The following is a 22,133-nucleotide window of genomic DNA, read 5'->3' on the forward strand; positions in this document are numbered from 1 at the left end:
GGCTTTATTCTAGATGAGGATTAAGGTATGAGAGAAAGGCTGGGGTGGAGCAGATTCTTGTAGAGGAGCTAGCTAAATGGCTGCTAATATCTAAAGGAAAGAGAGAAAACTGAACCATTAGGAGAGGCAAAGAGATAAATAGTGGTGATGAGGTAACTAGGGGGCACCCATCAAGGTATAAGGTGAATAGAAATGAGTAGGGACAGAGAAACTGAGTAGATGGGTGGGGTTGGGTTGTAAGAGTGTATGAGATAGAAATGGAAGAGGGGAGAGGAGACAAGCAACAACTGTAAAGATTGGGTGGGATTGAAGGGTGGTTGTAGGGAGTGATGCATATGGGGATGGGGGATGAGCAATGATGCATGAATTGGAGAAGGTAGAGAGATGCAAAAGAGAGCATCAGGATAGTAATGATGGTACAGATGACTGAGTAGGCTGCAAGAGAAGGTGGAGAAATGCAGGTTGAGTGCACAAGGAGAGATAATTTGGTGGTCCAGTGAGGGTGGGGAAAAAGTGAAAAATCAATGTAATGTATGGGTAGAGAGAACAATATTAATGGATGAAGAATGGTTAAAGAAATAAATAAAGCTGCATTAGAGGAGTGATAACTGAGAATGTTTTATGCTGAAAAGTTGGATGTTGGCAGCACAGGTTTATAGAGATATCCAACTGTTTGGTATTTCAAGCATACATTGTAAAGACAGATAAGCTGAGCCTGTTGCTTGAGCTGTCAAAGCAACAAATGTGACTTATTAAATACTGGCCAAATCCTGCTATCATGAAATTAGCATAATGATCACTTCATGACATAGTTCATGTCCCTCCAACATTTTCATTTACATGCTGCAGACATGTACCTCTACATTTATTATGATTTCTCAGCAAACCTTCTCTATAAACCAGTTGCAGTTCTTGGTAAACTACTTCAAGTGACATTTGTGATCTTTTAATTACTTACCTAATAAAGTTAAGTTTGGTTGAGACCACTTGTATAGAAAATTTTTTTTTAATAAGCTTGCTAGTTATTGAGAAAAAGAAAACTAAAGAAAAGAAACATTTATTATAAGGGAAACAAGCACTAGCCATGCATTTTATCATTTCCCCTGTCATGTTTCCAATGTAAGATGCTACTAGCTCAATTGGTATTGTAACAATACACATGCATATTGCTGTAAAAGAGTAAAAGAATCAATACTTGCATAATTTTAGGGCCATTGTCAGCATAAACCAAATGAAAATAGGTTTACAAAATCATAGCAGATTTGTCAACAAATCCTGAAACCAACAACAAATCTAGTACTACGAAATTGTGCACCTGCATAAGTACTCCTTAATCAGTTTTTGGAAGTAACTAACAGTTTCTTCCATTAACTTAAACCCATCTCCAACATATGACTTCTCTTTTGTGCTGATCTAAACAAACAAACCTACCTTTAGTCACTCTATTCTTTTGTTACATCTGTAATTAATGTATATACTAAGAAGGCTTGTGAAAACAGTTTTTGCAAGAAATATTGATCGCAGAGTGTGTGAATTTTCTTTCTACTCTATCAGTATGCAGAATTGCTAATTCTTTTGTGAACTTCATAAAAAGTGGGTCACAAGGACTTTATTACAAAATCTGCCAGTCAGACCATCCCCAATTCTGTCTCACACACACCAACCAGACAGAATAAACATATGTTGGCTAAAGTAAAAGCAGCAAATGGCCAACATTATTATATCCTATCCTACCAGGGCATAGTAATGGCCTGGTAGGGCAAGACATAGTAAATGATGGGTCAAAAGTTTAACTACTTTCTCAATTATTCTTCCATCTCAATGGCTAAGCCACTTTGCTGTAAATAGTTATCACTGGATACAATTGGATCGAAGAGATTACTGTTGCTATAATCAGCAGAAATGCTGTATAAATGATTAAAGTGTATTTAGCTTACAATTCTTAGTTCAAACCTAACCTTTAGATAAAAGAAAAAAATGGTCTTCAGACTTATTCCCAACCAGCTTTCAACAGTGATAAGGCCTTTAAAACCACCACTAACAAGTTCTACCAATAAATGTGGTTGATGAAAACAGAAAATAACCAATAGTGACAATACATGATAAAAAAAAAAAATTCTGTCGAATATTAGAATATGGGAAGTCCATCTTGTGTCACACGAATTATAGCATAAACTTCACGTGATAAATTTTAATTTAAACATATTCACATGTATAATCTTTCAGTGATTTCAAGCACTGGCTTATGGTCATGATGAGGCATTGTCTTCAAAAGGTTTTAGTCTGTCATGTGAAACCACTGTGAAAAATGATATTTTATCTAACTTTATTGAAAGACAAAAGTACGATTCTTGAAATAAAGGGACACAACTCAACATCAGCTTGCATTGGCACAAACTTGGAGAAAGAGAGAGAGATACACACAAAAACGTACCAGTCTTCTACATAGCTTGGTCCACTAACACTAAATTCCACCTATGATCAACCTGAAGCTGTCAAATTGTGGTACTCAGCAAAAGAAGACAGTGATGGATATAGCTAATTTTGGGAAAGAAAAACTATTAGATAAATAGCATATACACACAATAGTCTTGGCAATCGACAATGATCGCATTAATAGGCTACCTTAACTACTTACTGTCATCGGCAAAAGATTTCAGACTCACTGTTTCAAACTTGCTGCTTCCAATAGATGCACTTACTACAGTCATCAGTGCATATACACCCACATTTAATGCAGATCATCATCTTCATCGTTTAACGTCCGCTTTCCATGCTAGCATGGGTTGGACGATTTGACTGAGGACTGGTGAACCAGATGGCTACACCAGGCTCCAATCTGATTTGACAGAGTTTCTACAGCTGGATGCCCTTCCTAACGCTAACCACTCCGAGAGTGTCGTGGGTGCTTTTACGTGCACCGGCACGAAGGCCAGTCAGGCGGTACTGGCAACGGCCACGCTCGAAATGGTATCTTTTACGTGCCACCTGCACAGGAGTCAGTCCAGCGGCACTGGCAACAACCTCACTCGAATGTTTTTTTTCACGTACCATCACGATTTTGTTTCACTTTCACTTGCCTCAACAGGTCTTCGCAAGCCGAGTGAGGAAGTTAAAAGGATTTTGCACTAACTTATAGGCACAGGTGTGACTGTGTGGTTAAGAAGCTTGCTTTTTACCATGTGATCTTAGGTTCAGTCCCACTGCATGGCACCTTGGGCTGACTAAAGCTTTGTGAGTGGATTTGGTAGGTGAAAACTGAAAGAAGCCCATATGCATTTTTATGTGTGTGTAAGCGTGCATGCATGTCTGACTTTATGTATACACCATCACCACCTGACAACTGGTGTTGGTTTGTTACATCCCTGTAATTTAACGGCTCAGGAAAAGAGACCGTTAGAATAACAACCAGATAGAAATAAGTACTGGGGTTGATTTGTTCGACTAAGCCCTTCAAGGTGGCGCCTAGCATGGCTACAGTCCAATGACTGAAAGAAATAAAAGATTAAAGGTAAAGATAACCTAGTCTCTTATCCAGAATACAAATACAAGACAAAATCACCTTACAAGGTGACTTCAATGCTGAAGAATATTTATTCACTGTCCTATAAAGGACACAATATAATGGTAATATAACCGTAATCTGGTTCATTTGCCAGGACATACTTTAACTGCTCAGAGTTGCCTGGGTAACTAGTACAGAGAGTGGTTAAAAAAAAGGGAAAAAACCCTATTTTACATGGCTATAAATGTGGCACTTGTGAAGTTAGCGAAGTGGCAACAGTATGTTCAAGTATCTAAGGTTTTACCAGCTACTCTTTCTATTTCCTGAATGTTGAATCTGAGTGGGGTTTTTTTTTTCCACACACGGTAGAATGAATGACAGGGTAATAAACTGGCTATCCTGGCTACCCTGAGCCATGGCAATTAATGAGGGGAGTGGGTTTCAGGAATTTAATGAAGGCAGTGGAGGAAGAGGAAGTTTTGAGAGAGAGAGTGTTGTTGGACATTTTGTATTAATCATCATCATTTGAACATCTACTTCCTCACGTAGGTTGGGCAGTGTTCTATAGCTAGCTGTAGCAAATACACACGCACACACGATGGGCTTCTTAAGTTTCTGCCTACCAAATCTACACACAAAACTTTGGTCTGCCTGAGTTTATAGTAGAAAACACCTGCCCAAGGTGCCACACAGTGGGACAGAACCCAAAACCATGTGATGAGAAAGCAAACTTCTTCACCATACAATCATATTTACACCTGGTGTAGGCATGAGTGTGTGTGAAGGGTGTATATACAGTGAAGTCAGTGACTAAAAGTATAATTTACAACAAATATAAATGAGGTGTAAAACATCTGCTGCCAAACTAATTATGAATTAAGTGACCATTCATTGAAATCAGAATAAATATCATAATGATAAAATGGTTCTTGTAGAATCTAGAGACAAAAATTTTTTTAATAATATTCAGCTTTTGGAGACAGCCTCTTCAATTGTTTTTGAATTAGAAACTAATCAACCAGATTTTATCCTGAGTAAAATGTTAGTCAATCTTGTGTAATATTTTACTTCAAATTGTAAATAGGAATTTTTTTTTGTTAGAATGCCAAAATCAAGACTTTTTTGATGGAAATAATGATATATTTTGTTCTCTAATTCCTTACTAGAAATGAGAAAATAGAGAGAAAATAAAAATAATCACCTGAAGATTAAAATGATTTAATACATAGCTAGCAGAGTGTCAGCAAGATAAACAGTCGTCTATCATGAACAAATATAGTTTATGATACTATATCATCAACATTCAATGTCTACTTTTCCATGCTTGCATGAATCAGACAATTTGTTGTGGCAAATTTTGTGGTTGGATATCCTTCCAGTCACCATTCTCTACTTGTTTCCAAGCAAGTCAATATTTTCCCATAACCAGACATTTTTTAAATTTTTGTTATTGTTGCAAAAGACTGGAAATGAACAACCTCATTGACACCTGTCATGTGGTGTCTAGAAAAGGGTACACACAGAAACGTGTGTGTGTTTAATGGGCTTCTTTTAACTTCTGTCGTCCAGAACCACTTGCAGGGTTTTGGTTGGCCTAAGGTGTTGTGCAGTGGGACAGAACCCAAGACAATATGCTTGGGAAATAAGCTTCTTAGCCACACAACCATGCCTATGTATTTGAATAAAGATGATATATAAAGGGATTTTGATTTAATGAGTGATAAATAGAAGTAGTTTCAGAAATTTGAAATATACTTGCATTTTAGAATAAAACCCAAATTAAATTGCAGGAGCAGTATATTAAACTATACCAATAGATGCAGGCATGGCTGTGAGGTCAAGAAGTACGCTTCCCTGTTGCATGGCTTTAGGCTTAGTTCCACTGTGTGAAAAATTGGTCAAGTGTCGTCTATCATAACCTCAGGCTGAACAAAACCTTGTGAGTGGATTTAGTAGATGAAAACTAAAAGAATCCTCTGTATGTGTGTGTGTGTGTGTCTTGACATCATGTAATAGTTGGAAATGAGTGTCACTGTTATAAAGTGTCATTCATTTGTAATCTTTCACAAAAACATGTCTAGCCTTGGGAAAATATCAACTTGCTTGGAAACATGAAGGTTTGTTACAGGAAAGGTATCTGGTCAAAGAAAATCTGCCTCAATAAATTCCATCCAATCCATGCAAGCATAGAAAACTACACTTCTGTGTGGCTTCCGTGAGTACTCACAGAATCCAAACTAAGCCACACACAAGTACATGAACACACTCTCTCTCTTTCTCTGTCTCCTTTTCTCTCTCACATACATTTTTACTGGGATCCTTATAAATATAGACCCCATAAACTAGAAAACAGACATGAAATAGATAGCTCATGTCATTGATGTGGTAGCAAATGGTGACAAAAAACTCATGACAAACCTAGCTGATTGAGTGAACTATTAATCAAACAATCAATTAGTTAATTGGTTAAATGGTTAACCAACTGCCTGATAATAATACAAAGTGAAATAGAGCCAGTGAATGGGTTTATTATTCGCATAATGAACCTCCTGAGATACAACAAAGATAATATTAAGTTTTCATGTGTAGTACAAACCCATAATTCTTATGTTTAAAAATCTGGAAAAAATAATATTTTTCATGACAAAACAGTAATAGTATTGGTTTCTAGGTTGTTGTGGGTTGAGTTCCTCTTTACATCCAGCCCTAAATAGTAGAAACTCACTCTCTGTTAATGTTCCAGGTTTACTTTAAGAAAATACAAACCCTACCTATAAACATTTCAAGCTAAAAACCAAACCGGTGTAGAGGGCTTATACTGAAGCCGGTTATAAAATAGGAATTAGGAAGCTCGAAGGTATTATAAACTAATATAAATACTATAAAGTGGCTCATGTTAGGAAGGGTATCCAACCATAGAAACCATGCCAAAACTGAGTCATTAAAAGCAGAATGTGGTCTTCTGAGTTAACAGATTCTATCAAAACATCTGGCCCAATTCAGCATGGAAAGTGGATGTTATGATAATGACGATGATTTAATGCAATGATTTATTAAAAAAAATTATGTTAGCAGAGCTGATTACATGTTTTTTAGATCTGTCAGGTCCTGCTAGCACAACACAACATAGCATCATGGATATTAAAATGTGTTATTGTATTGAGGTTGAGGGTTGAATTTCAATTTAAAACTAGATGGCATTAAATGGATCAAGCATAAAATATAAATACAAAACATATGCAGTGTGAATTATTTTTTTTTTAAAGTTTAAACTTTGCACTTTCCAATTCCCTCAATGAATTATCCTTGATTATGTTAGGGTTTCATTCTGTTTGGCAGAGTAAAATTTAACTTTTATTTAAAACTTTTACATTAGCTAGATGCATGGCTGTGTGGTTAAGAAGCTCACTTTGTAACCATGTTGTTTTGGGTTCAGTCTCACTGCATAGCACCATGGTTAAGTATTCTGTATACACCTTAACCTCAGGGCAACCATTGTCTTTTAAGTGAATTTGGTAAATAGGAACTGCATGAAAGTCTATTGTGTGTGTGTATATACACACATACTCATACATATATGTGTATGTTGGTCCCCCAATCACTGCTTGACAATTGGCATTGGTTTGATTTTGTACTTAGCAGTTTAGCAAAAGAGACTGACAGAACAAGCATCAGATTTCAAAAAATAATTACTGGGGTCAATTTGTTCAACTAAAACCTTTCAAGACAGTAATCCAGTATGGCCATCAACACTGGATTAACTATTAAGCAAAATAAGCATATGCTTAGGGCATCAAGGGAAAGGAAGTACCACAGAAATGGTAAATAGTTTATGACACAAACACTAGTTTATGACACAAAAACAATCACTTTAAACTTGCTGAAATGATATTCAGGATGCCTTATCTCTACTAAGTAAATATAGAAACAGATGTATTAAGTAAGATTAATTTTGAGGATCTGACCAAAGACTTAGCAATTAAAAAAGGTAGGAGAAAACTTTTCTAATGTATATAAAGTCAAAGTATACAAAAATAAGCATTATTTTCCATCTTACTCTTAGCATTGTTTCATTTTGAAAAATAGAGATGCATTTTTTTTTGGTTTATTATTGTTTACATTTTGAATTACATATATATGGGGGCATCAAAATTTTTTTTAAGTGCTTAGGGCTTCTATGGGTCTTAATCAGGCCCTGATGGCTGCAGTCTATTGACAGACAAGTAGAAGAATAAAAAAACGTAATTTCACAATTCTTTTTTATTTTTCTGTGTGTGTTTGGAATAAGACATTAAAAAACATTGACTGTTGAGTAAATGACAGCAGAAATCCTTGCCCATCATTTAAAGTTTTTTTTAAAAAAAAGAAAAAAAAAAACACACGTGCGGTCGCAATATTATTACATATGTGAAGCAATTTAGAAAGTATTTCCACAGAAAAACAACGAAAATTAAATGAAACTTCTCCCAAATTATTAAACAGAAGAAAGGGTTACAGAATCACATAAAATAAGCAGGAAAGTTTAAACAAAACCAATTAAAAGAGGAGAGAGGTTTGTATTGCTGACAGTAAACATCAAATGCACTCATAATACAAGGTTTCAAAGCAAAAGCAAACACTAAGAGATGATCTATGCATCATGCTAGCAAGGGGAAAATTTGATGGAATAAATGGAAGCAATGAGCAGTGTACAGTTAGAGACATGAGAATATTAGTGGAGATGTGCTATTGTTGAAGACTAGAGTGAGTAGATGCAGCTAGAATCTTATCAAATATTTCTGCTCTTCAGTTCCAGAGCAGCCACATGATCACAGGGATATGACAGCAGTGCGCACTCACCATGATCTTTTCTCTGCACAACTTGTCTCTTTTCCTAACATCAGTTTTTTCAGCTTTCAATCTTTCAATTTCAAGTTCTTTGTTCTGTGAGAAATCACACATTATTTTGTTTTATCAAGTCTATTGGCTATAACAAATGCCCATTGAGTATTTAAACATTGCGAGTCAAATACTTTGCACCAACTACTGCAAGTTAATGCAACATTTAAACATCTGAATTATTTACAAAACCAACAAAGAGAGAGGTGTACATATAGCTGATGGATTCCCTTGGCTGTAAAGATGACCACTGGCACTGAAGTGCTTACAAACCTAAAAGCTTCAGAGACACGTTACAAATCTATAGACAATACTGATCAATTTGCTGTAGAAAATTCCTATTAAAAAAAATAATAAAAATTTTAAGAATTGCTAATATTTTACAGATGAGTTTTAGGCTCCCTTAGCTATCAATTTTTGTGTGTTTCTATCTATAGTTGATAAAGACAATGAAACTTAGAAATAAAGAATGTTTATATTAGCCCTTTTGATACCAACACCTTGAGACCACCACTTTCTACTTTAAAGTTACATAAGTTTAAACCTTGCCATCAAAATCTTTTGGGAATTTTGTTTCAGACTACCAGCTTAATAATAGCCAAGCCATTGTCCTAAATTCTTTAATATCTTCCAAATTAATAAAAACAAACGCAATGTGTTCTAACAGAAATATGGTCACAAAAGGGTTAACAGAAAAATGAATATTTGCAGATTTTCAATTTATATTGACAGACATACTGTAGATAGAAACCAAAACAATCCTACTTATGTTTATTGCTTTATTGGTGAATTTTGAATAATTATCAGGTATTTCTTGTTGAATTTTAGTGAATTTAATTATAATTATATGCATTTTCCTTACAGTCACACAGAAATTTATGTAACATATTGACAGCAGCCAATTGTGACAGCCCTTATCAACATCTTAAAATATATTAAAGTATATTTGCTGCTAAATTAATGAACAAATTTGTAGCAACTCCATATTGTTAAAGAAGTTAAGTAATAATGATTTAAGAAAAATATTTTGAAGTTTCTAAATAAATTGTCCTCTATCACAAAGATGTTTATGGTGAGTGTAGACTGAACCATATTTACATTTCTAAGAGCTTTTTGGCTCCTTGCTTTGAAGGGGTGAGACCAATAAGTTACTAAAACTGAGGAACAAACAATTGCCAAATTTTCACTGGAAAGTGAAAGTTTGTTAAAACTGTTGTCCATATCACCATTGTCACAAAGCCATCATGTGTAGGTTAGCGAAAAGCAGTTATACTACTGTGGCAACTAACATGTAGCTAATGAACAACATATAGTTACTAAATAACACAGAGCCATTGAGTAACATATAGCTATCAACTACAATACAGCCAAAGCTTTCCTCTTCCAAAAGTCAATAAAATTAACAAGAGCAATATTTCCTATACTGTCCCATACCAAGCAATGTGACTTGATGCCCAAGTTAGAAATTCTTGTTTAAATGTACTCAGCTCCTAAGCATTTGCGAAAATGATACCAGTTTTACATACAGTCAGTCTTGCAATACTTGTTCATATATTTTCTACGAATTAACCCATCACTAATCATACAATAACATTATTTTGTCTCTTTATCACTACAATTCATCTACAGAAATTATTGAAGTAAAAGTTGCTCAAACAGTATACACTGATCAAGATAATACTAACCTAACCTATGCTATCAGAAGTTCCCACAAAATATACAAATACAGAAAAAAAAAACTGGACAATTACTTCATTAGAGAGTGAGATGGTAGGGGTGTAGTGGAGATAACAGGAGCAGGTTGATGCATTATTGAGTGAATAAAGATGAGGTGGTATATCATCAAAAGATACTGACCAGAATGATAAATGAGAGAGAGGGAAGTTAGAGTTACATGTTAACTCAACTGATAAAAGAAGGTTGGATAATTTTTTTTGTTAATTTTAAAAATATGGATGTAATCTAAAATGTGGCAAATGTTTTCTCTCAAATAAGTGGACAATAAGCTGATACTGTATATTGCTGTGTCCATTATTTTGTGGGCAGATACATGGGGTTCAAAATAATTTTGGACTTTTACTAAGAAAGCCAGGCTGGGGGGGGGGGGGGGGGGCAGTAACCCCACCACCTCCACCACCACCACCATCTCCATATGCATGACTGGCAGGACATATTGAATGTAACATGCTATTGCCAATTGGAAAATTGTACAAACAAAATTTAAACGAAAATAAAGTCTTTGATGTAAAATTATTAACACACAAACATTCAAATGAAATAACAAGTCCCTTAAAAAAATATATATATTAGTAAAGCATGGGGAATGCTTAACTATTTGGATAGGATATGGAAATTTAATCTTCTTTGAAAACTAAAATAGACTTCTTTAGAGCTGCAGCTGAATCTATTTTAGTTTATGATTCAATAACATGGACACTAACAGCTCTCATGAAGAAAACACTGACTGGCACATCCATCAGATTGCTCTGTGCTGCTCTAACTTTATCATTGCATCAATACAACTGATAAAGAGCTACACCAAGACATCCCATATATCACATAAACAATATGAAAGCACAGGCTGAAATTTATTGGGCACAGCTGGTGTCAAAAAATGGAGTTAGTGGCTGAAGTTCTTCTGTGGCAGCCTGTTCATTGTAAATGGAAAAAAGACCAGCAAAACACTACATCAACCAATTGTTAGAATACAGTAGATGCACTATCCAAGAGCTTTAAAATGGCATAGATGGAAGATGTGTCAGCAATGCTGAGAAATTTTCTACCCATTAACTGAACTAACTATATATACACAGTGGACTCTCATCTGTCATAAATGACGGATTAGAGTTCAACAACTTGTTGCTGAACAATATGCAAAGATAATTTGTTTATAGTGACCAAATGTTTGTCCTGTACATTTGCTCACTCTCTCCATCAAATTGACATTCCCTATACAGGTGCCAAACATCAGATGTTGAGGTGATTGCAGAGCAATTTGAAATGAAGTGTTTTGCTCAAGAACACAATGCATTGCCTGGTATGGGAATCAAAACCATGATCTTGGAATTGTGACTGCAACATCCTAACCAATAGGCCATGGACGTGCGTGCACACACACACATTGGGGTTTATCAAAATCATCAGAAATAATCTCCATGTTGGTCCCAGTTTCAAACTCTGTTGAGAAAAACCATTTGATTTTAAATTTTCATTGATTTAACTTCAAGAGCACTTTACCAAGATTTTGGGCAATTTATGATTTTTCAGTCAGTTTTACAACACAAATATCCATTAGCTAATTTAATTTTTTAACAAAATATTTAAATGAAATCATTCCCCAAATTTAAAACGTCAACAAAGCAAGATAATAGCATTTACTCCTATGTAAGTATGTATATTATATAGCATGTGTTAACAAGCAAATTTGCTAAAAATATCAAAGTTCACATTAAAACTCAGGAGAAAAATCACCTGTCAGAATTCACAAGGAAATGTATAGCTTAAAGAACTCTAACAATTAATGCAAATAAAATTAACAGAAAATCCTTGGTTAATGTATAGCAAAACTCACTTAAACATCCTTCTATAATTAAAATATTTTTTTTATAAAATAATTTTTTAAACTAAATTTCTTTTTTTTCTTGTTTCCACAACAACGATCAAAATACTTCATTGTTAAAATGAAAAGTATTTTGGCAGCAGCAGACATCTATTTTAGATACTTTGATTTCATACCACAATGGCATAAAAAAAATAAAAATATGAAATAAAAACAAACATATCAACGAAGTCTGCAGTATTCAAAAAAATATAGATGGAGTGTAAAGTAGAGATTCTTCATACATAAATAATAAATAATTTTAATGTGACTGACAATCAAAGCTAAAAGATAAATATGTTTTATCACATGGCTAATATCGAGCTGAGTCTGAGCTAAAAAGGGTGAAAAATTAACATCCATATGTAACAGTAAACAAAAACGTCTACATCATCAAAGTATTTTTCAACAAATTAAATCCCAAACAAAAGCCAGTCAATAAATCAATAATATATAAAGACTACTAGCCTCTATCCTTGATTTCAGATGTCTCTCATGGGATTCTCCAAGTTTTTCCTTCGATGAATAAGACCGCACTTCATCTTTAAGTAGCTTGATAATAAAATATAGAAATGACAATAATTCAATCCAAAACTTCTTAGGAACAATAACTCAATAAAGAAATAGTTGCAAAATTCTAAAAATATTTTGATTTTATTTATACAAGCTCACAATATAGCATGCTGTACGAGTGTGTGTGTGTATGATACACACACACACATGATGTGCAGATATTTCTACACATACACAAGGGAATGACCTATAAACCTAGAAGTCTCTGTGGCACTTAAGTGTTCTTCAGTCCACAAGAGATGCCCCACCTCCCTCAAAATCAATGAAACATTGATGCATGCTTTACTATCTGCATCAAGTCAACCACCACTGAAAATAGATTCCTGCACAGTTGTTTTTCTAAAAAGAATTGCTGCTACATTTTTGCAAAACCATACATCCACATTCAGCAACAAGTTTAGTGTTCAGGTACGGAGTCCATCAAGGATCAGTCCTCAACCCTCTTCTGCTCAGTATAGTATTCTAAGCTATAACAGAGGAGTTGCTCATGGAAATTATTATATGGTAATAGCTTAGTTATTGTAGATGAATCTATGAAAGAATTAGAGAAGAGATTCCAGACATGGAAACGAAACATAGGATAGAGAGACCTCAAGGTAAACTTAGCAAAGCCTAAAGTGTCATTAGGCATGGCTGTGCGGTAAGATGCTTGTTTCCCAACCTCATGGTTTCAGGTTCAGCCCCACAATGTGACACCCTGGGAAATTGTCTTCTGCAATGGCCCCAGGCTGACCAAAGTCTTGTGAGTGGATTTACTAAAAAGAAAAAAGCCCTGTGTGTGTGCACGTTACTGTCTCTCTGCCTTGACATTGCGTGATAGTTGTAAGCAAGTGGGATCCATTTCCAATCTTCTATGAAAACAAGTCTGGCAACAGGGAAATATTACCTTACTTGGAAACAGGTGAGGATTGGCAACAGGAAGTGCATCTGGCCATAGAAAATCCAACTCAACAAATTCTATCTAATCCATGCAAGAATGGAAAAGTGGATGTTAAAATGATGCTGAGAGAAGACAGGCCTGCATCACATATCAAAAAATTAACACAAAGATCCCTATCAAATACTTTGAGTTATGCTTTCAGCTTATCAATGGTTAAATGGAATTTATAAAGGAGATTCTCCAACAGGTGCAGGCATGGCTGTGTGATTAAGAAGCTTGCTTTGCCACCATGTGGTTTTGGGTTTAATCCTGCTGCACAGCACCTTGGGCAAGTGTCTTCTACTATAGATCTGGGTGACTGATGCCTTGTGAAGAAATTTGGTAGATTGAAATTGTGTGGAAGCATATTATAGGCATGTAACTGTGTTTGCCCCCCTCCACTTGACAGCTGGTGTTGGTTTGTTTACATTCCCATAACAGTGGTTTGGCAAAAGAGATTAATGAAATAAGTACCAAACTTAAAAAAGAAAAGTATTGGTGTCAACTTATTTGACTAAAATACTTTAAAGTGGGGCCCTAGCATGGCTGCAGTCTAATGACTGTAACAAGTAAAAGGATAAAATCTACAACAATATGGTTAGCTAAAAGGATTTCAAATATCAACCTATCTGAATTAACCAAACTAATCAACTCGATGCATTCCCAATAATACTCTCCATTCATCTGACATGTATTTCTGGTGAAGTACATTGACATTAGCTAAAGTATCACCAGTAAATGTGGTTTCCTGCAATTTGATTATTAGACCAACCAAAGTTCACTAAAACTAATCAATCAACCAGTCAATCATCTTGTTCAAACTATTGATCTTTTATCAGTCAGTAATTTCAAGACAGTGATTTCAACACTTAAGCAGGAAGACTATGCCAATTGGGATTTTAATTCATTTAGATATTAAAACTGAAATTGTGTGAATGTTGGGAAATTAATTGGAAAGTCAATGGTTTGTATGGGAATGTATCCTTTAGCTAAGACATTTTAACTCACAATGGCCCATCTAGCTAATTGGTAATAGGTACCTTGACGGTAAGTACAGCTCATTGCTTTATGATCTTTCAGAGATGAGTACAAGTTTTTTTATTGACCTGGAGAAAGCAACAGCAAATCACAAGTTTATTATTTATAAGAAAACCATGCAGATTTTTTCATCTACAAAGTCACCAGTAATCTTCAACAGAATAGTAGACTTTCAAGTCTATCAAAGAAGCAAACATACAACATAAAGACTTCCTTGACCAGCATCTAGTAATTAATGACTAGAGGTCAACAATTAATATTTACAAAGTATAAATCTGACAAGTTACACAGAATCAAAATGTAACAGAAAGACCATAGGTTTTTCTGTTGCACTCTGCCACAAGTGATAATGGTGCTTTCATGTAGTTAATATTTTATTGCTTTGCTTCCAGTTGTTATGGTTTGGAATGGTACACACTATGTGTTTGCTGTTGAAACATTTATCAAAAATAGTAACAGGTAGAGTTTTTTTTTTTGTCACACTCTGTATCAAACATTGTACTAATGAAATCCAACTAAATAAAAATAGTAGCTACATATGAATGTAAAAGAAAAATTTAAATATATACAGGTAAAAAATTGTATTCCTTTCCATTCACTAACAGAAACAAAAGATTGGTGCACTGCAATTATTTCCCTTATTGTTGAGACTAACCAATCAAATAAGAAATAATATAATCATGATGTTAATGTCCCTTTTCCAAGCTGGACTGAGTTGGATGGTTTTTTATTGAGGTAGATTTTCTAAGGCTAGTTGGATGACCTTCATATCACCAATCCCCACACGTTTCCAAGCAAGGTAATATTTCATAGTCACTAGACATTGTTTTTGCAGAATATTGGAAATGGGTAACAAGGAGAGACACACACAATCTATATATTAGGTCATCCCATAAATAATGCTGTTTTTTAATACTTATTTTATTTTTCAAAATTAAGATAAACAAAGCACTTTTTTAATCTAAAATATACTCTCTTTTATTTTCAATAATGCTCTTCCATCTATCTGGTAGACTTGTAAGGCCTCTCTTCCGAAATTCACTTGTCCGTGACAAAAAAATACTCCTCCAGTACTGTTCTGACCTCGTCTGCAGAATAAATGATAATCAGATGGGGCAATGTCTGGCGAATATGATGGGTGGGGCATCGTTTCCCATTCAAACTGCTCCAGCCTTTGGAATGTCATCCTTGCTGTATGTGGCCGAGCATTATTCTGATGGAAGAACACCTTTCATCTTGAAACCAAAGATAGTCATTTTCCTTCTAGCACTGACTTAAGCTGCTCAAGTTGCTTGCAATAGATCTTTATCATTTGGTTTGGGGTTAAAAGTTCAAAGTGGACTAAACCTTTCATATCCCACCAAACAGATAACAACACCTTACGTGGGTGAAGACTTTCTTTAGCCTGGAGTGTTGGTGTTTCTCCTTTCCCTATCCACTGACTTCGGCGCTTGACATTTTTATAGAGAACCCATTTCTCATCACCAGTCACTATTTGGTCCCCAAAAAGTTCATTCGTAAAATGTGACAGCAATGAAGAGCACACATTCACTCTCTGCACACAATAACATTCAGAAAGTTTGATGAACCCACAGACACAATTTGCTGACTTTTCCAATGGCACACAGATGTCGATGAATGATTGAATGACCAAATCCAAACTTCTCTGCTACTTCAACAGTTACAATCGGATTTTGTTCCACCAGGGTTTTCAGGACATCCTCGTCGAGCTATACAAATGTTCCAGGATGAGACTTGTCTTCTAGGCTGTAGTTTCCAGCTTGAAATTTCTGGAACAACTGTTGACACTGGCTTATGCCTATTGTCTGATCCCCATATACTGCATTAATATTCCTGACACTTTTTGTTGCATTGTTGCCTTTATTAAACTCATAAAGCAAAATATGCCGAATATGCTCCTTTGTCATTCCTATTATAGCTTTGAAAACATAACTGCTAAAATTGAACTGCACTCTTCAAAACTTGCACTAGGAATAAGGATAAGGTAAAATTAATACCTGTGTTTATAGCAAGTTGATGCAGGTAGTTTATCCTGTCTCTCTCCAAATGAACTAAAGTTCATGCAATTGAAAAAAACCGTATTATTTATGGGATGACCCAATATATATATATATATATATATATATATACATACAGGGTATTCAGACTAAATTTGACAGTTTGCATAAAAGGTAAAGGAAAAACAATATCCTATTCAAAAGTCAAAGTATTTTTGAAAGTTAAAAAAATCTCAACTAGATTATGGTTAGGGGAAAACAGTTTCCTCAAAGTAGTTGCCCTCAGCTTCCACCATAGTCTCCTCAAGACAGCTCTGGAACTTGCTGCATGTGTTCCTTGCTGTGTCCTTGGGAAAATCTATGAACACTTCTTTGATCTTACTTGGCCACCAGTTTGGACTTGGAGTTGCAGGCAGAGTGGTTGGTGTCTTTCTCCACCTCATCCCACACACAGTAATCCATGGGATTACAATCAGGGGAATTAGGAGGCCAGAAATTGGGGTTGGTGAAGTAGTAGAAATTCTCCAAAAACCACTTCTGATTCTTTCCAGACGTATGGCCAGAAGCTGAATCCTGCTGCCACATATATGGCCTTCCAACAGCAACCCTCGCCAGCCAGGGTTTGACCACAATTTCCACAGCTGCTTCACATAGCCAACAGAATTGAGTCGAGGTCCTGTTCAAAGATGTGGGACACATGACACCATCTCATTGCAGGCACATCCAAAGACCATCACAATTTGGGGTAATTTGGTTTTCGTGATGTCTATGTCATGTTTACAGCCTTTACAGTGTTTTCAGAGCATTGAGTAGCAGTCATGATGTTGGCATTTTGATGCCAACACAAATCATCATGATACAGGGAACTCTTTTCCAATATTCAGATGGCTTCCAGTCTTCCATATCATCTAACTTTTTCTTGACTACAACTTTAATATTCATGCTCTCCAACACTGTTCACCAATACATCAAGCTGTTCCTGAAGAAAGGAGACATAAAAAAATCATCAAATTTAGTCTAAACACCCAGTGTATGCTTCTTTCAGTTTCTGTCTACCAATCCTGTCACAAGGCTTTGATCGGCTGTGGGCCATTATAGATAACACTTGTCCATGGTGCCACACAGTGATATTGATCCTGAGACCATGTGGTAGAGAAGCAAACTTTTCAACCAAACAGCCACACCTGCACCTATAAAGCATTAAAACCCCAGAATATCTTTAAATCAAATCACCAATACTATATAATCCAGGTGTCTAGAAGACATGTATTAGGTTAGGTTACCTTAATTTAACTAATAAAAATACAGGAATAGATGAATAAATACTTTTATTTTCTCTTCCAATTGCTTTTCAGTTGCATCAGCCTGTTTGTCTTTCTTGTCCATCTGTTGTTCTAAATCCTAAAATAAAATATGAAATAATATAATTCAGAAGTCAACTTTTGTTTCAAATACAAAGCAGAATAAGAAATGTTTACTGACTTATTTGTCTATTATTTGGCAGCTATTACATGTCATTATTTCTACAGTCATTTTTTATATTAATGGATTTGTTGTATTACTGTTCATGGTCAGTAGTGAGTGACAAAAGCAATGAAAGTAAAGTGTAAAATATTGTTCAAAGCTGTTATTTTGGTATACAGTATAGACATCTATAACACATAGATGTTACACCTACACCTATATTGTATCCACACACACACATAGCCAACATATATTACATTACATTTTCCTCCCAAAGTAAAAGTTAATGTCAGAAAATACAAATATATTTACAATGAGTTTCAGTTCACTGAGCTGCTACTATAAAGCTGGGGTTTTTTTTCAGCATTCATTCATAACACAGACTCATTAATTGTCAATGGTAAAAAATATCTAAATATAAATGGTTAATGCAGCTCACTACTGCCAGACACAAAACATGCAATATAACGAATGTGTTTCATTAGTCTGTGTGCTAAAATACTATAAGTGAAACCTGAACGAAAGAAAATAGATAGAGTAGAGAAAGAGAGAGCTCTCCCAAACAATAACACTGACCACCACCATTGCTGTCACCATAATCCTCTCATGTCTGCTTTCAATGCTGGTGCTGACAAGATAGTTGAGCATTGTCTGAGTTAGCTCTAACTTGGGGTTATTGCTCTCTCAAGATGGGTTGGAGGACCCATGCCTGGCTCCTATGATCCATTTTGACATGGCTTCTACAGCTGCATGCTCTTCCTGTACAGTGCAAGACTGCAGTCTTCACTAATCTGTTATCTCTCTTCATTCATGACAATGTAATCATGAGGATTACAAGCCTTTGGTTAGCCTGGGGTTATAGTAGAAGAAACTTGTCCAAGGTGCTACACAGTGGGAATGAACCTGAGACTATGTGTAAGGAAGCAACTTCTTAACCACACAGTCACACCTGCAGCTTCCCTAATTTTCTTCTGAAATGTTGTCTGTTGTTTAAGAAACAACAGATAACACGTAAAGAAATTTGTTTGCCACCAAGGCAAATTCCTTCTCCCCTTATCAATCAGAAAGAAAAAACAAAACAAAAAAGAAGTTAACTTACTTTAATCCTCTCTTGAAGCTGAGCAACTTTGTTATCCAGTTGATGCTTTGTCATTTCATCATTTGAAACTTGGCTCTCTAAACCCTAAAATACAAAAACAGTTTATAACAGTGACAAATGGAAATTATAATCTTTGCTGTAGTTTTTTGAAATTATGACTACCCCTATCTCAGTTTTCAAATTCATCTCTGCTTTCTGTGGTTTTTTTCTTGCTTCATATAAAGAAAAAGAATGGTCATCTAAATTGAATATTTCCAAAAAGAAATTATTTATAAGAAACTATATCTTCAAAAAGTAAGGTACAAAGTATTTAACCCTTTAGCATTTAAGCCAGCCATATCAGACCAAAATATTCTACCAGTTTTCATGTTGAAACTAGCTAGATCTGGTCTCTCACACCTACCCAACTATGTCATTGCAAAAATAAACAGTCACATCATTGAAATCTTGAAGCTACAAGATAATGTATGATTAATTCAAAACAATGTGAATAAATAAGCATTACATTTGACAGAATAATCTGAATACTAAAGGGTTTGCTTTCCAACCACATATCTTCGAGTTCATTCTGTGTGTGACACCTTGGGCAAGTGTCTTCAATAGACCTATGACAACCAAAATTTTTTAAGTGGATTTGGTACTCAGAACATTAGCCAACAATGGACATGTAGCAGGGACTGAACCCCAAACCTCTAAACCACACAACCATGTCTGTGCTTAAAGAATGCACCATAGTAGAGCACATTACACACACATACACACCATTCTTGTTATCGTTTAACACTCTCTTTTCTATGATTGCATGGGTCAGGCAGAATTTCTTGAAATAGATTTCCTATGGCCAGATATGTTTTCCATGGAAGACTGGAAATGAACAACATCTGTTGTATGATGATGATGGTGATGCTCATTCACAATCATCACATGCTGTCAAAGCAAAGAAACACACAAACATGCACGCACACATGAATATATAAATGATGGGCTTCTTTCAGTTTTCACTCACAAGGCTTTCGTCAAAGCTATTGTAGAAGACACTTGCCCATGGTGCTGCATACCAGGACTAAAGCTACATGGTTGGGCAGCAAGCTTCTTAACCATACACACAGGATAGGCCTCCTTACAGCATTTTACAAACAAACTCCATACACAAAGTATCTGTGAAGCTATGGCAAAAGAGACTTGCCCATGTGGTTGTGCAATGGTAATAGGCCTAGAATCCTGTGGTTGTGATGTAAACTTCTAAACCATATCTGCAACCATGTGTATGTGAAAAAAAAATTTTTTAATCAATATTTTTAATATTCAATGATTTCTATTTTATTTAATGAAAAACCATGTGGAAGAGCACATCATCATCATTGTTTAACATCTGTCTTCCATGCATGCATGGTAGGATGGTTGACAAGAGCTGGCCAGGTAGAAGACTACCCCAGGCTACTCTGTCTGTTTTGGCAGGGTTTTTAAAGCTGGAGGCCCTTCCTAATATGAACCACTCCACAGAGTGGACTAAGTGCTTTTTACCAGATGGTTGGGAAGAAAGCTCCTAAACCACATAATTTACATCTCTTGTAGAAATTTAGAAAAAGGTAACATACTTTGTATTGCGTGGAAAGACATTTATCATCATCATACTTTGTGAGTGGAGTTTGTTAGTAAAAAGCTGTAAAGAGGCTTATCCTGTATGGTTAAGAAGCATGCTACCCAAAGATGTAGCTTCAGTCCTTGTTTGCAGCAACATGGGAAAATTTCAAGATGTAAATTATGTGGTCAAGAAACTTCCTTCCAAACCACATGGTCTTTGGTTCAGTCCTGTGTAGCACATTGGGAAATTTCTTCTACAACAGCCCTATATTGACCAAAGCCTTAAGAGTGGATTTGGTAGACAAACCTGAAAGAAGCCCAGTATATGTTTATACGTGTGTATGTACCTTGTCTTGATATCATATGATAGTTGCAAATGAGTATTACCATCATATGGATAATGTGGTTCATTTCCATGAAAAACATATCCATGGGGAAATATTACTTTGCTTGGAAACAAGTGAAGGTTGGTGACAGAAAAAGAATCTGGCTATAGAAAAAATGCTTCAACAATTTCTGTCTGGGCCATGCAAGTAAAGAAAAGTGGACATTAAATAATAATAATGATAATGATGAATGTCTTTCCTCACATGATACAAAGTATATTCCTTTTTCTAATTATGTTGATTAAAGTAACAAGCCTTGTATAGACATTTTGCAAGTCATCAATGTATATTGATCACATGAAAATTACAACTGAATAAACTATAAAGTCAATAGAATATCAGCCAAAGTATTGATATTTCATATGAAACTACCAGCAATATACTAGTCCATGGCCTAAACACTTACCTCTGATTAGCTCATTCAAGTTAGCTGTAGTATTATGATATATCTCTATGATATATCTCACTATACTTTTGTTAATCAATACCAATTCACTCATTGTCACACTGAAGAGGATCTGATAATAGTGTATATAAGTTATAAAGTTTCCAGAATCTACTTACTTTAACTTTGTCCAACAAACGCCGCTCTTTATTTTCAAGTGATGACTTACAAGAGCTTTCTTTCTCTAGCTGATTCTCAAGATCCTGTGAAACCAATGAAGTTTCCAATATAAATTCATTCGAACAGAAGCCAACAACACATATTTCTCAATTTTTGTATTACAACATTTGGAACATTCAGAAAGGTCATGTTACGTATCCTGTTGAACTATGGTATCATCCCAGATGAGATTGTCAAAACCATCACTTTTATCTACAAAAACGCATCAAGCTTTGTGCAAAGCACAGACAATCCAAGTAATTTTCCAACAGCAGAAATCCATGAAGGAGACACTAATTCCTTTTCTCTTAGTGATTGTAGTGGACTAGAACCTAAGGCAAAGTGTTGATCCCCATCCAAGACAGAGGCTGCATCAGCAAGCAAAAGGGATGATGTTAGCAGAGCCTGAATCTTTCTAACCATGATTATGCTGGTGATCTTTCCCTCACAGCTAATCAACTGTGTGT

At 35.4% G+C, this 22,133-nt stretch overlaps 1 protein-coding gene across 22 annotated transcripts in view; it reads right to left on the minus strand.

Annotated features, from left to right (window-relative positions):
• The window catches only part of LOC106874645 (citron Rho-interacting kinase), a 351,869-nt gene that overhangs the window by 76,900 nt on the left and 252,836 nt on the right, over positions 1 to 22,133 (minus strand). For 11 of the 22 annotated variants that reach the window (XM_089347057.1, XM_089347054.1, XM_089347049.1 and 8 more), the window contains 5 exons: positions 21,627 to 21,710; positions 19,093 to 19,176; positions 17,856 to 17,930; positions 12,450 to 12,533; positions 8,345 to 8,428 (listed from right to left, as the gene is read on the minus strand). In XM_089347057.1, the coding sequence (XP_089203183.1) occupies positions 8,345 to 8,428; positions 12,450 to 12,533; positions 17,856 to 17,930; positions 19,093 to 19,176; positions 21,627 to 21,710 (411 nt within the window). The remainder of the gene's footprint in view (positions 1 to 8,344; positions 8,429 to 12,449; positions 12,534 to 17,855; positions 17,931 to 19,092; positions 19,177 to 21,626; positions 21,711 to 22,133) is intronic. The other 11 variants (XM_089347064.1, XM_089347060.1, XM_089347055.1 and 8 more) reach the window with 1 other exon arrangement.

This window comes from Octopus bimaculoides, chromosome 2, assembly GCF_046866305.1.
Source record: "Octopus bimaculoides isolate indiv1 chromosome 2, ASM4686630v1, whole genome shotgun sequence".
Classification (NCBI taxonomy): Eukaryota; Metazoa; Mollusca; class Cephalopoda; order Octopoda; family Octopodidae; genus Octopus; species Octopus bimaculoides.